The sequence below is a fragment of the Trifolium pratense genome, linkage group LG4 (assembly GCF_020283565.1).
Source record: "Trifolium pratense cultivar HEN17-A07 linkage group LG4, ARS_RC_1.1, whole genome shotgun sequence".
NCBI classification, from domain to species: Eukaryota; Viridiplantae; Streptophyta; class Magnoliopsida; order Fabales; family Fabaceae; genus Trifolium; species Trifolium pratense.
The window spans coordinates 48,807,677-48,820,492 of NC_060062.1; the positions used below are offsets into that span (position 1 = coordinate 48,807,677).

The 12,816-nt window shown below is 35.4% G+C and overlaps 2 protein-coding genes across 2 annotated transcripts; both read left to right on the plus strand.

The window, feature by feature from the left end:
- The first annotated feature begins 1,174 nt into the window (after nt 1–1,174).
- On the plus strand, nt 1,175–4,884 carry LOC123924571. The gene is made up of 4 exons (XM_045977518.1): nt 1,175–1,452; nt 2,677–2,958; nt 3,046–3,167; nt 4,537–4,884. Exons 2-4 carry the CDS (start codon nt 2,715–2,717, stop codon nt 4,699–4,701), a joined length of 531 nt encoding a protein of 176 aa, XP_045833474.1. The 5' UTR covers nt 1,175–1,452; nt 2,677–2,714; the 3' UTR covers nt 4,702–4,884.
- A 3,021-nt stretch (nt 4,885–7,905) lies between these two features.
- Nucleotides 7,906–12,703, plus strand: LOC123923460. Its single transcript, XM_045976147.1, has 2 exons — nt 7,906–8,534; nt 10,567–12,703. The coding sequence occupies exon 2, from the start codon at nt 10,608–10,610 to the stop codon at nt 12,630–12,632; it is 2,025 nt and encodes a 674-aa protein (XP_045832103.1). The 5' UTR covers nt 7,906–8,534; nt 10,567–10,607; the 3' UTR covers nt 12,633–12,703.
- The last annotated feature ends 113 nt before the right edge of the window (nt 12,704–12,816 follow it).

The following is a 12,816-nucleotide window of genomic DNA, read 5'->3' on the forward strand; positions in this document are numbered from 1 at the left end:
AATGAATGGTCGTCATATCGTTTTGAATGTAGATTTCATCTTGGCCTTTAAAAAATGTTGATAAAACATAAAGTTTTTTTTTTTTTTTGGTACATAGATAAATCATAAAGTTAATGTTGATAAAAATAACTTTTTATACTTTTAATGGATTGAATGTACGAATTTTAAGACAAAATTTTCTTATTTATGTGTTTAACCAATAACCAATGCACCGGGTGCACTATTTAACATTTTCCTAAAAAAAAATAGATAGAATTTTCAAAGACATTTCAATTTCAATTAAACTAAGGGCTCGTTTGACTCAGCTTTTTTAGAGGTTATACAAGCAGCTTACACAATTTTTATATATTATTATAAGTTTGTCAAAGTAGTTTATGATAAAATAGCTTATAAAATTACAATTTTCACTAGTATGAACTTATAAAATAACATAAAACTTAATTTATATTGTATAAGTTGTTTGCATAAACTCTAAAAAAAGTTGGGCCAAACGGACCCTAAAAGTCGCATCCGAACTAATCCAAAAATAAAACCGCAAACCAAAATCGAAAACCGAACCAATCCAAACCGAAATCGCAAAAAACCGCATTTAATTTTAACCGCACGAATCATTTTTCTTCTAAACCGCACGGTTTGGTTTGGTTTGCGATTTTCATTTTAGAAAGTCGAACCAAACCGAACTAAACCGCATTTAATACTTAACTTAGTTCTATCAACTATTAGCGATCAATCCAAATCGAGTTCATAAAACAATAGGCTGTCAAAACATATCATTTCACGCGATCCAGAACTATACTGTTGGTATTAAAAATAAGTTATTATGTAGTATATGCAATTTTTGTATATGCATATTGTATCATGTAAACAATAAAATAAATTAAAATTTCTTATGTTTATTTTGTAACAAGTTGAAAATATTGTCATATTTTTTATATCGTGATAAACCGCACAAACCGAACCAACCCTAACCGCATTGGTTTGGTTTGGTTTGGATGTGTTTTTAAAAATCAACCAAACCAAATCGAACCGCATGCATTTTTATCTCGCGATTAGGATGACTTTTATGCTAAAAACCGAACCAAACCGCACCGCAAGCACCCCTACTTTAGATACTACGTTAGAGGTCCTAGTAGTCCAGTGACTAAAAAATGTGTAGTGGTTCAAACATAGTTCTACGCATATATTGTGATATCCCTATCAAGTGAGCTAAGATCATGGAGCCACTTATTATTTTTAGTTACTCTTATTATTTTTAAATTTTTAAATATATACAGTGAAAGAGAAAAAAAAAAAAAAGACATAATAGAAGAACAAAAGAAACCACGCGTATTTCTCTTCCTCTTCCTCTTCACCGCCGCTCATCTTCGTCCTCCACAATCGCCGCCGCCGCCGTCCACCTTCCCCGACCCCATAGCCACCATCGTCTTCCTCCATAACAACAGTCAACAAAAGGTACGTTTTGCTAATTTGCTTCCAATTTCCAAACCCTAAAATTAAAAACCTTCATTTCACCATTATTTTTTCTGGATTCATATTTTATATGTTATGAACTTATGATTCAACTTAGTATGATCCTTGGTCTGTGTTGTGCGCTTCAGTTTTTGTCTCTGATGCTGTTGTTTTTGTTTTATGTTTCTGTTGTATGGCCTGGTTCTTGTGTTTTTTGCTAGTTTTTGATGTACATATAATCCTGTAACCATACTCCCTCAAAACATGCCTTGTGTTTATACTTATCATTTTGCCGCTCCAATTTATTATTCTATCCTTATGAATTTAGTAAAGAGTCTGCCATGTAACAAAATGAGTGATCAATGGTTAAATGACCGTCTTGTAACTCTTATAGAAAGAGATGTTCTTGCAACAATTGACAATGATGTCATTTTAGCTCATTTTCAACAAATGGATGGTAGACGATTTTCGTTGTAAATGTATTGTGTTTCGGCATGGTTTGCTTGATTAGCATGGTCGTTGGAGCTTGCTGGTTCTATGTTGATTGTGCTGTAAATGGAATGAGATGATGTTATATTACCCATTGTACTTCAATATTATGATATAGGGGTCCAGTTCTGTATTTTGGTTTCCTTTGGAATTTGTGTTTTAATTTGCTGTTTTGCTTGTTTTAGTGGCCTCTATAGTTTAAAGGTGTCTTTCTCTCTGCTATTAGTTTGAACTGGTGTATAAGAACCTTATGCCTTAATTAATACATTATCTTTTTTATGCTCATTGTTTCTTTATTTTTATTTTTATTTTTGTTACATTTTCTTTAAGATTTTAGCCACCATATTTTCGTCTGGATCCGTCCCTGAGTTTTAGTTATATTTTATTGTTTGTTATTGAAACCTGTGATTTTCACTATAATGCATACATTGATTTCACCCACATTACCACTTGATTAGGTTTAATAATCAAATTATAATACTAATTGTTTAGTAAATGATGCCTTGTTTTTAATTTTGAGTAAATTAGTTTGTTCATTGCTAAGGATTTCAATTAAACTACCGAGAGGAAAATTATATTGGTGTTCTAGCCTTCTAGGGTTTAGGGCTGATGAATCTCAGCCATTGGTTCAGATCAATGAATTTAATATATATATTCCATAGTGTTAAATATGTACTGTTTGATTTTTCAAACCAAGGGTGGTTATAAATTTATAATGCATTGACTGCATGACTGTAGGGAATCCTGATCCGGTGTTGTAGTTGTGCACGAGAGAAATGAGTTTAGGAGGAGCTCTTCGGAATATTTTACGCCCTCTCTCACTCTCATCATCAAGGATTACTGTAACTTCACAAATCTCCTACACATTGCCGTTTCATGCTTGTTTGCCATCTTCCTGCAAACCACCTCAGTTCCTTCTTCCCTTTTTGAACCACTTTCACAGCTTGACAGACACTCGTTTTCCCAAGAGACGACCCTCTGATAAACCTCGTCGAAAGCGGGCTAGCTTGAGACCCTCTGGTGCGTTGTTTGTTTGCTTGCTTCTTTACTTTTCATTTTTGTTTTAAATTTCATCTCAAACTAATTAATTTATTTGATCTTGTTCAGGTCCTTATGCTTGGGTTCAACACACAACTGGTGAGACCATACTTCCCAATAAGCCTAATGAAGGGAGCATCAAGAGAAGAAATGAGAAGAAACGCATGAGGCAGCGCCGTGCCTTTATACTGGTGCGCTCTCCCTTTACCTATTATTAGCTAATGAATGAATTTTGGACTGTTTATGAGTATCTATTGGATGTCTTTTCTGTTTATGTTTAAAAATAACTTATCTTTTCTTAAATGTAATACAACCTCTGGTCTTATCTTTTTCTTTAAATTTAATACTACCTCTGGTCCTAAATATAAGAAAAATTTGGGTCAACAAAAGTTGATGTATCTGGTCCGGAGGGATTAATAATGTTGATTGGATGAGAAATGTCTGATAGTTTCAAAATGAATAGTTACTCTGACTTGATTTCATGTTACGAGAGTCATCTTATTTAGTTTTCAAGAAGCCCCTTTGATCGGAAAAAATATTAGATGTGTGAGTCTTAATAGTTATAAGAGAATGTATTAGAACTTTGTGAACAATAAGGTGCATGAGTTTGGAGCAGAGGTGTCATCTGGAGTAGTTTTTTAGCTAGCAGCGAGAGTTCCTATATTGTAATATCATCCACTTGCTTAGCATTTTCACTTTGGTTTTTAGATTATCATTAATGGTATTTTAAAGGTAAGCTAATCTTGGCCATCTTGCTGCTCTCTCATAACATATTTACATGAATTTTGCCTCATGTTTTCTTTGCTGTTATTGTCACTATACTTGTAGCAAAAATGAAAGCATATAATTATGAATGATTGATAGATAAGGTCATGTAGTCTTTCACAATGAAAGCATCTTTAGAGGACTACTTGTTGTCAATTGTCATGTACTTTTGTAACCTTCATAAACACTACTGAAAAACAAAACTAACTCCATTACACAATACAGATGGTCCAAGCTTTAAATGCAACTCTCTTAGTTTGTTGCAAGTTAATTTGTGGCAAGTTTATTTTCTATTGAATGTCAAAAGTATTCCATATTCATGCTCATAGCCATAATAACCACAACATAGAAATTCGAATGTGACAACTGAGGGAATTGACCTATATCTATATGTATGTTAAGGTCTCATCCTATCATACCCGATTACCCGAATGTGGCTCATACTCCATATACTGGGGTCATGTGTCAAATAATTGACTGTCAAGTGTCAACTAATGCAAGAGGGTTTGTTTTGTACAACATTGCATGCGCTGAGGTTAAATTGATTAGGTTATGACCATTTATCTGTCAGCTGCTGCTTGTTGTTTTAGCTAGAGGTTAGAGTAATTTTCTTTCAAAACCTAACAAAATATCTGTGCTATTTATTAAAAAACTAAACTTTTCTCTATGGTATTGGTCCAAAAATTCCTTATAGAAGAATTTGAACTTCAATTTGGCATTTGGATAAAAATAATAGTGATAATGGTTTTTCACCTAAGATAATTGTATGTTCATTGCAAACTCTTTTGCCTGTAGGCGGAAAAGAAGAAAAGGAAAGCTCAAATGCAAGAAGCTAACCGGAGGAAAAGCATTAAGAAGGTAGAGCGTAAAATGGCTGCAGTTGCAAGGGAAAGAGCGTGGGCAGAGAGACTGGTTGAATTGCAGCGCCTTGAGGAAGAGAAGAAAAAGTCTATGGCTTAGATTTGTTTAGGACCCCATCTGCAATTGGTAATACTGGTCAAGTTTTTGGGCCTATTAATAATTTGAATCCTCTACACATGCTATATCTTCAATTTGGTTTATGTTGTCTGATGATGATTGTGTGACTCTGCTTATTTTAATTTTTAAGGAATTTTTTTCTTCCCGACACTAGGAAGTGTGAAACTCCTCCTTGCTCATTTTTTTTGGGTTCTACATTACTCTGCACGGGTGTTAAGACTGTCTATAGTAACATCATATGTGGGTTTAGATTTGTCCATACGCACGGTGAGCTTGTATCTTCCTTCTACACGCCCCATATAAAATTTAAATTTCTGAAGTTATAGTATCCATTCCTATTTGGTCCATTACATGTTACTGGTTTGTTTAAGACAAGGTTTACTTTGGGTTTGGAGGTGAGGGATGGTGAAGATGGGTTTGAGGGTCTAGACTGAGGGATATTGTCTTTCGGGTGAAAGAGTTAGTGGAGGAACATGGGTTAAGATGAGGTTAAACACTTAAACGTGGAGGTGCAAAGAGGGGGAAGAAGCTGCTTCACATTGTGAATGGAGGAAGAAACGATTTGTTAGAGCGAGAAGTGAAGTAGGGAAGAAGAGTGTAAAACAGAAGAGGTAGAATCTGGGTATGGTGGATCTCAGATAAGGAAATTATAGTATAATTTAAAGATTAAAATTATACAATATTAGTTATGTTGTTGAATGTATTATAATTTTCAATAAATGTTTGATTTATTAGTAAAAAAAGAATATAAAGATCAAGAATTCTGCTTTCAAAGGAGCAGTCTTCAAGTGCAAGAAGAAACCACTTTTTTATTTGTTGGCTTAAATGCAGTTTTGGCCCCCCAAGTTTCACAATTGCTTGATTTTGGCCCCCCACATTTTAATTGCTTGATTTTAACCCCCTAAGTTTCACAATTGCTTGATTTTAGCCCTTTAAGTTTCAATTGCTCGATTTTGGCTCCCCAAGTTTACCCCCTTTTGCATTTGCTAGCCCCCCGTTGAATATTTTGATTAAAAATTGGTTATGTGGCATTTTAAAATTAAATAAGTATTTAAAAATAAATAAATAAATTACAAATTGTTTTTTAAAAACTAAATTATAATTTTTTTTTATTATATGTAGTTTGCAAAATAATTTTGTTATATAAAAAAGTAAAAAAAAAAACATTTTATGGATTATTTTTTAAAAACTTTGTAAACTTTTTTTTAAATAAAAAATAATTATTAAACTTTTTATTAAAAAAACAATTTTTAATACATTTTTATAAAAGCAAATATTATTATTTTTTAATTAAAACATATTTTTAATTTTTTTAAAATGTCACATAAGCAATTTATAGTCAAAAAAGTCAACGGGGGGCTAGCAAATGCAAAAATGGGTAAACTTGGGGGGCCAAAATCGAGCAATTAAAACTTGAAGGGCTAAAATCAAGCAATTGTGAAACTTAGAGGGTTAAAATCAAGCAATTGAAATGTGGGGGGCCAAAATCAAGCAATTATGAAACTTGAGGGGTCAAAACTGCATTTAAGCCTTATTTGTTTCAAATTGTCTTAGAAAAATATTGGGAATATTGGTAAAGTGGATGGTATACAGAAAAAATACTTGAGTTTTTCAAGGTTCTTCATCTCAATTCTCAAACTTTACAAACAATTTCTCTTTTAAGTCGTTGTCTCTTAATCAGATTATCTTCTATAATAATGGCATGGTATACATAAACAAGAAGTAATTTATATAATTTTTTATGTGTAGTAAACCATCATTTTGAATTTTCAAGTGGTAATTTGTGACAATATTGAACTCTAAATATACATAAATATAAAATTGTTTTTCTCAAATTGTAATTGCAAGACAATTAAGCTTTTTTTTTTTTTTTTTTTTTTTTTGTGAATTTGGAGGGAGACCAAGAAATGGCCGTCCTAGGTTAATACATAATTTCGCAAACACCAACCCCAGCCTGTAGTACTAGAACTTTGTGATATACTTGCATCGACATTGCATTTCAACCATCCGTCGTGAGGTCTCTGGCACTGAAGTCTCTGGCACTGAACCTGCTCTGTACCATGCTGAACCGCTCGGGAAAAGGATTCTGCAGTAGCAGATCTGTGCCTCTGTGCAGAAGAAGTAATTGCAACGCTGTTCTGTTGTTGCACTCTATTGACTGCACGCCATTCTCCAATCGTATGAACAGCTCTCAACGCAACGTCCTTTGCGGTGTTTTTAACGCCGTTCCACGCCCAGCTGTTTCTGTTTTGCCAAAGACACCATCATGCTATCATTGCAATAGTTCCTGCAGCGGTTACCGATTCAGTTCTGCAAATATCAAAAAGCACAGATTTTACATTGTTATAATTACGTACTCTAGGCTCAATAACCTCTTCCATTCGGGATTCGTTCCACACTTGTCGACTTTCACTACAACCAAATAAAATATGGCAATCGTCCTCCTCATTATTTAAACATAATGGACATTCACTTAGGCACAGCACTTACCCTTCATTGACCTTGTCAACTCTAGTCTAATAAAGTGACCTTTCATATTTATTAGACTAGATATAGGTGTGATTTCATACTTTTCCCCACCTCTCATTGCAGCCTAAAGATCTTAGTTTAGGGTCGGTACGGGCTTGCTGGAAACAACAATGTTACTCAGCTCACTTCCGCATCGTCATCTTTTTCTACTGGAAACAGATTGGTCCTGCAATTACTACTTGTTCTACCAATTGCTGAACCAGTAATGGCTAATTTCTCTGTTAATCTAATCAACATTCTTTAGATGACCATGATAAAATCACCATGCTTCTTGTGCATCTTTTTTGTGTGTGTGCTGTCACACCCTAAATTTCGCCCACTCTTTTTCATCTGACTTTTTTATCATTTAAATTAACATCTATGTTTATACAGTGTATTTAATCAAAGTTAATTTAATTAATAAAAAAGTCAAATATCTTTTCTTGTATTATTATTATTATTATTATTAAAACAAAACAAAAAAAAAATATAATAAAAAGAGAAGCAACGTTGCTGCATTCCTCTTCTCCCTTTTCAATTTTTTCTTTTTTTCTTTTCATTATTAGTATTATTTATTATAGTTATGGTTATTATAAAAAAATGAAAAAAAAGAAACTGAGCAACACAGCAGCAATAGTGCGGCGCCTCCCATTCACATTGCTATTTTCTCACAAAAGAGCCTTAGCTACACTTAATCATGAAGGTGAATCTCTCTTTCCAATCCCAATTTTTCCACAAAGAAACAAACAAAACAGTATTGTGCATATATTGTGGGATTTAGTCTAGCCAGAAGATCTTCAGCACACAATTTGCAGGTTGATTTTTCTTTGATGCATTAAAAGCATAGCCATTTTTTCTTCTGATTTGCAAGGCTATGGTGTAGCCTTTCGGTGCAGAAAATTGGAGTTTGACAAGAGGCAGCTTGGGTGCAGGTTTCATACACTGTTGTGCTTGACTTTTGATGAATTTGAATTGCATTTTGTTCAAACTCCTCTGATTGATTTCTTCTATAAATAGAGGGTAATGGCTGAATTTGAAGAGGAGGCATTGAGTTAGAGGAGGCATTGAGTTAGGGGAGGCATTGAGTTTAGGAGAGGCATTGAGTTTGTGAGAGAGGAAACAGAAATAACATAATTGCAACCAAAGTTCTAACATAACCAACACTTCCATTTTCTATCAACACACCACCACTTCCATCATCACGACCACTATATTCCAACCACCATAACCAACACTTCCATTTTCTAGCAATCATCACCACAAAAAGCAGATAACAGGAACTGAAGAGAAAACAGAACATATCTAAGGTTTTTACTGACTTCAAGTTTTTTTATCTGTTTTATTTTATTTTATACTTTTGGTATTGGATTTGTGTTTAGAAGTGGTAAAAAGTAATAAGAAAGTAATTTGGGGTTCCGGCGCGGTGGCACCGCTACCGCGCAGCTGCCGGAATTTGGGTTGGTATGAACACCAAATGAAGAACACAACCGTGTTCTTGAGTGAGAGGAGAGATTTTTGTGAAGAGTAGGTTTATATACCCATAGAGATCCTGTGTGCACGTGTCCACTACGGCAACACCGTAACCCTTTGACCATAGCCGCTGATCTTCATCAGATGGCACAGATCCCCCTTTTCCTTTTTAGTTTACTTAGTCATTTAATTCATTTTTATTTGTTTATTTTTGTTTATATAGTTATGTGTTCAAACTCAAAAATATGAAAAAAATGTCAAAAAAAAAATGAAAACACAAAAGTATTTATTTTCTTTCAAATCAATGCACATCAAATAGTTTTCAAAATAAACTCAAATGAAAAAGGTTTGGTCTGGTGTATATCTTTCCATTTCCTCGATTATTTGAACTCTTGGCGTATGACTCGTAGTTCAAATAGTCGTCATTCTCTAAAAATATCTTTTTCAAAAATTAAAAAAATATAAATGAATTCAACACATCAAATCAATTTTTGCCTTCGCGCAATCAAAAATAATAAAAAAAAACAATTATCTTTTCAAAAATGAAGGATGTTTTATCCGTTCTGACGTGATACAAACAACGCTTAAGTCTCCCACGCGCGAGCATACAAGCATACGTTTAACCACTAAAGAATGTGACTTAAACATTGTTCGCTAAAAACAACCAACACCCAAGCATTTTTCTAACCGAGAACTACGAGAGCTTTGAATTTCCCATCGCACCCGGGAATACGTAGGAGCAAGATTCAACTCTTGTCAAGCCAAATAATAAATAATATTTTTTCCCTTTTTTTTGTATATAGATGAATAAAGAGGCAATACGTAAATAAACGCAAAACATTAATAAAAAAGCATGTAAACAAATTAAAAAAACACTTTTTGACCCTAAGCTAATAAGAAGGTTCCCGTTGAGTACAACGGATGTGAGGGGTGCTAATACCTTCCCCTTGCATAATCGACTCCCGAACCCGACATTGGTTACGATGACCATGTCTTAGCCCTTTTTTAGGTTTTATCGATATTTTCCTTTTCCTTTGGGAATAAATAAAGTTCGGTGGCGACTCTGTGTTTCATTTCGCGCGTAATCACGCTCGGGCGTTTTTCGCGGCGCGACAGCTGGCGACTCCGCTGGGGACATTCTAGAGAGTCAATCCTACCCTTGCCAGCTTTAGGGTTCATTTTGTTTTTCGCTTGTTTACTTGTTTTCCTGTTTTATGTCCTTTTGTACTTTATGTATTTATTTCTTTATTGTTGTTTTATTTTTGTACATATACATGTATCTTGAAACTATGGGTTTGAGTTACTATTTGAGTGAAGCTCTACACCCGAGCTTTGAGAAAAACTTAAGATAAGTTGGTGGTTGAGCGTTGACCTTCTTGGTGTATACCTCGCAGGGTTGGCGTGAAAACTCCGCCTAGAGTAGACCCTCTCGAAGGTGTTGTTGTCTTGCAAGTATTTGCAATGGCGGCAATATTTTCCTGTTAGGATCCGTGACTCTAGGGACCTTTGTTTCCAATATAGAACCTTGAAACGTATTATTAAGGACCCCTGTTAGAACCCGAGTCGAGAATGCGTAGCGTTAACCTTCTTGGTGTATATCTCGTAGGGTTGACACGTAAATCTCACCTAGAGGAGATCTTTTTAAAGATATTGTTGTATTGCAAGTATTTGCAATAACGACAATATTTTCAAAAAAAACCGATCAATGATTCTAGGAACTTTGTTAAACTTAGAATCCACATGTGAGAAAGGGGGATACTTTTAGTACCTTATATCTTTTATGCCTAAAGTTATCCAAATCATATTTCCGCATACCATGGCATTTGCATCCATAAAATTAATTTTTTGCATACCCATTTTGTTTTAAAGGGAATTAAAAAAGGACAAACAGTTATAAAGCAAAAAGAAATATGACTTCCGAGAAAAGACACACGCTTTCTCTCAAAATCAAGGTCCCCAAAGTGGAAAGTCTCATAGCTCTAAGCAATCAAATGACCACCCTCAGCAAAGGAAGCTTCCAAGTTAACTATGGATTGTTACTCAATCTCCTCCACGTGAAGATAGATACGGTTGCACTAACTACTTTGGCTCAATTCTATGACCCACCTCTCCGTTATTTCACTTTTCAAGACTTTCAATTGGCCCCCACACTAGAAGAGTTCGCCAAGATCCTAGGCTACGATTTAAAAGATCAAAAGCCTTATTTGGGTTTAGAGGAAGAGCCTACTTTGGAGGCATTTGCTAAAGCCCTACATCTCAGCATTGGTGAAGTGGAGCCTTGTTTAGAAGTAAAGAAAAATACAAAAAGGATATCAAGAAAACTCTTGGAGGCTAAAGCCCAAGATTTGCTGGCCAGGAGAGAGTGGGGAGCATTCAACGCAATACTAGCCTTGTTGATCTATGGGGTAGTGCTATTCCCTAACATTGACGATTACATAGACCTCGCTGCTATAGGGGTGTTCATAGTTGGAAATCCTGTTGCTACATTATTGGCTGATTTTCATCTCTCCCTTTACGGGAAGAAAAAAGGAACGATCTCTTGTTGTACTTCCTTAATGCAAGTTTGGTTGACGTTACACTTGCCAAAGACAAGGACCTTTTTAGAGAATCCAGCTGGCTTAAAGTGGTCGCAAAGGATGACGGCCCTCACTGAAAAAGATATATCTTGGTATCATCGAGAGTTAGATGGCACAGAGGTCATTCTCAGCTGCGGCGATTTCCCCAACGTACCTCTTATAGGAACAAAAGGGTGCATCAATTACAATCCTGTTCTCTCTCTCCGACAACTAGGGTACCCAATGGAAGATAAGCCGAATGATCGTCTGTTAGAAGGGTTTGTTTTGAAGAAAGGAATAGAAGACCCCGCATTACTAAGAAAGATCCAAAGGGCTTGGGGCCAAATACATAGAAAGAAGCCGGAAAAGAAGAACTGCTTGGCCAAACCTCCATACACTCAATGGGTAAAAGAAAGAGTTAAGGTTATCAAGTTGCCTTTTGCTATGATAGCTCATGATAGACCTCCATCACCCGAGCTAGTCACTACCGTCCCTATCGAGGAGGCCAAAGAAATGAAAGCCAATATTATGGAGTTGCAAAGAAAGAATGAGGAATGGGAGTCCAAGTATTTGCAAGCTAGTGGAGAAGTTGCAAGATTGAAAAGGGATCGAAAACACCAAAATGAGATTCTTCAAGTGAGTAGGAAAAGGTTTAGGGAGTCCGAAGAGAAAAGAAGGAAGATTGGAGGTGGCCTACATAGCGCAAATAGCGACCTCATAGCCAAGGATGAAGAAATAGAACGACTCAAGTTTTCCTATGGAGAGGTTAAGAAATTTGGAGAAAAGGCTTTCGAAGCTCAAAGAAAGTGGAGGGTGAAGAATCAAGAGCAAGAGGGAAAGACCCAGGAAGTCAAGGGGCAATTGCACTTAGAAATCCTCCGAAGCCAAGAACTTGAGAATCTTTACCTCCAAGAAAAAGCAAAGCACAAACATCTTCAAAGTAGCATCCAAGAACAATTACGCTTAGAAATCCTCCAAAGCAAAGAACTTGAGAGTCTTTTTCTCCAAGAAAAAGCAAAGTGCGAACATCTTCAAAGTAGCATCCAAGATCATCTTGACCAACATGTAAGGGCATATGTGGACCAAATTGCACGGCTAAATAGAGAGCTTGAAGACATGAGTGTTGAGCTAACCCGGCGTGGGGTAATACTTGGTTTTGTATGGGATGACGCCATTAAGTTGAAGGAAAATTTCTCTAAATTAGCCGCTTTCTCAAATATGGTCATTGCCGAAATACCCGAGAAGCTAGCACATGCCGAAATAGCCTTGTCATACTACGACGTCCCCGAGGATATCAAGGAGTTCATGAAGTATTGCAAGACTATTTTAGAGGTCTATAAGAAAGCGGTAGACATCGCTAAGAAGAGATTGGCCGAATAATCTGTTGTATTTCTGTTTCTGTACCTTGTAACCTAAAAACTAATGAAATGAGTGTTGAGTTTTTGAAGAAAGTGTTTAAATTTTCGCCGTTATTATTTCTATTTGCTTATAATAACTGTGCATCTTATTTTAAATCCCGAAAAAACAAAAATCATCAATCAAATATATTTTCATACATTGCATC

Excerpts from the sequence above, each read along its gene's own strand:
- LOC123924571 (XM_045977518.1), top strand. The coding sequence starts at position 2,715 with ATGAGTTTAGGAGGAGCTCTTCGGAATATTTTACGCCCTCTCTCACTC. Across the intron at positions 2,959-3,045 it reads GGCTAGCTTGAGACCCTCTG|GTCCTTATGCTTGGGTTCAA; the intron begins GTGCGTTGTTTG and ends GATCTTGTTCAG. Across the intron at positions 3,168-4,536 it reads AGCGCCGTGCCTTTATACTG|GCGGAAAAGAAGAAAAGGAA; the intron begins GTGCGCTCTCCC and ends TTTTGCCTGTAG.
- LOC123923460 (XM_045976147.1), top strand. The coding sequence starts at position 10,608 with ATGACTTCCGAGAAAAGACACACGCTTTCTCTCAAAATCAAGGTCCCC.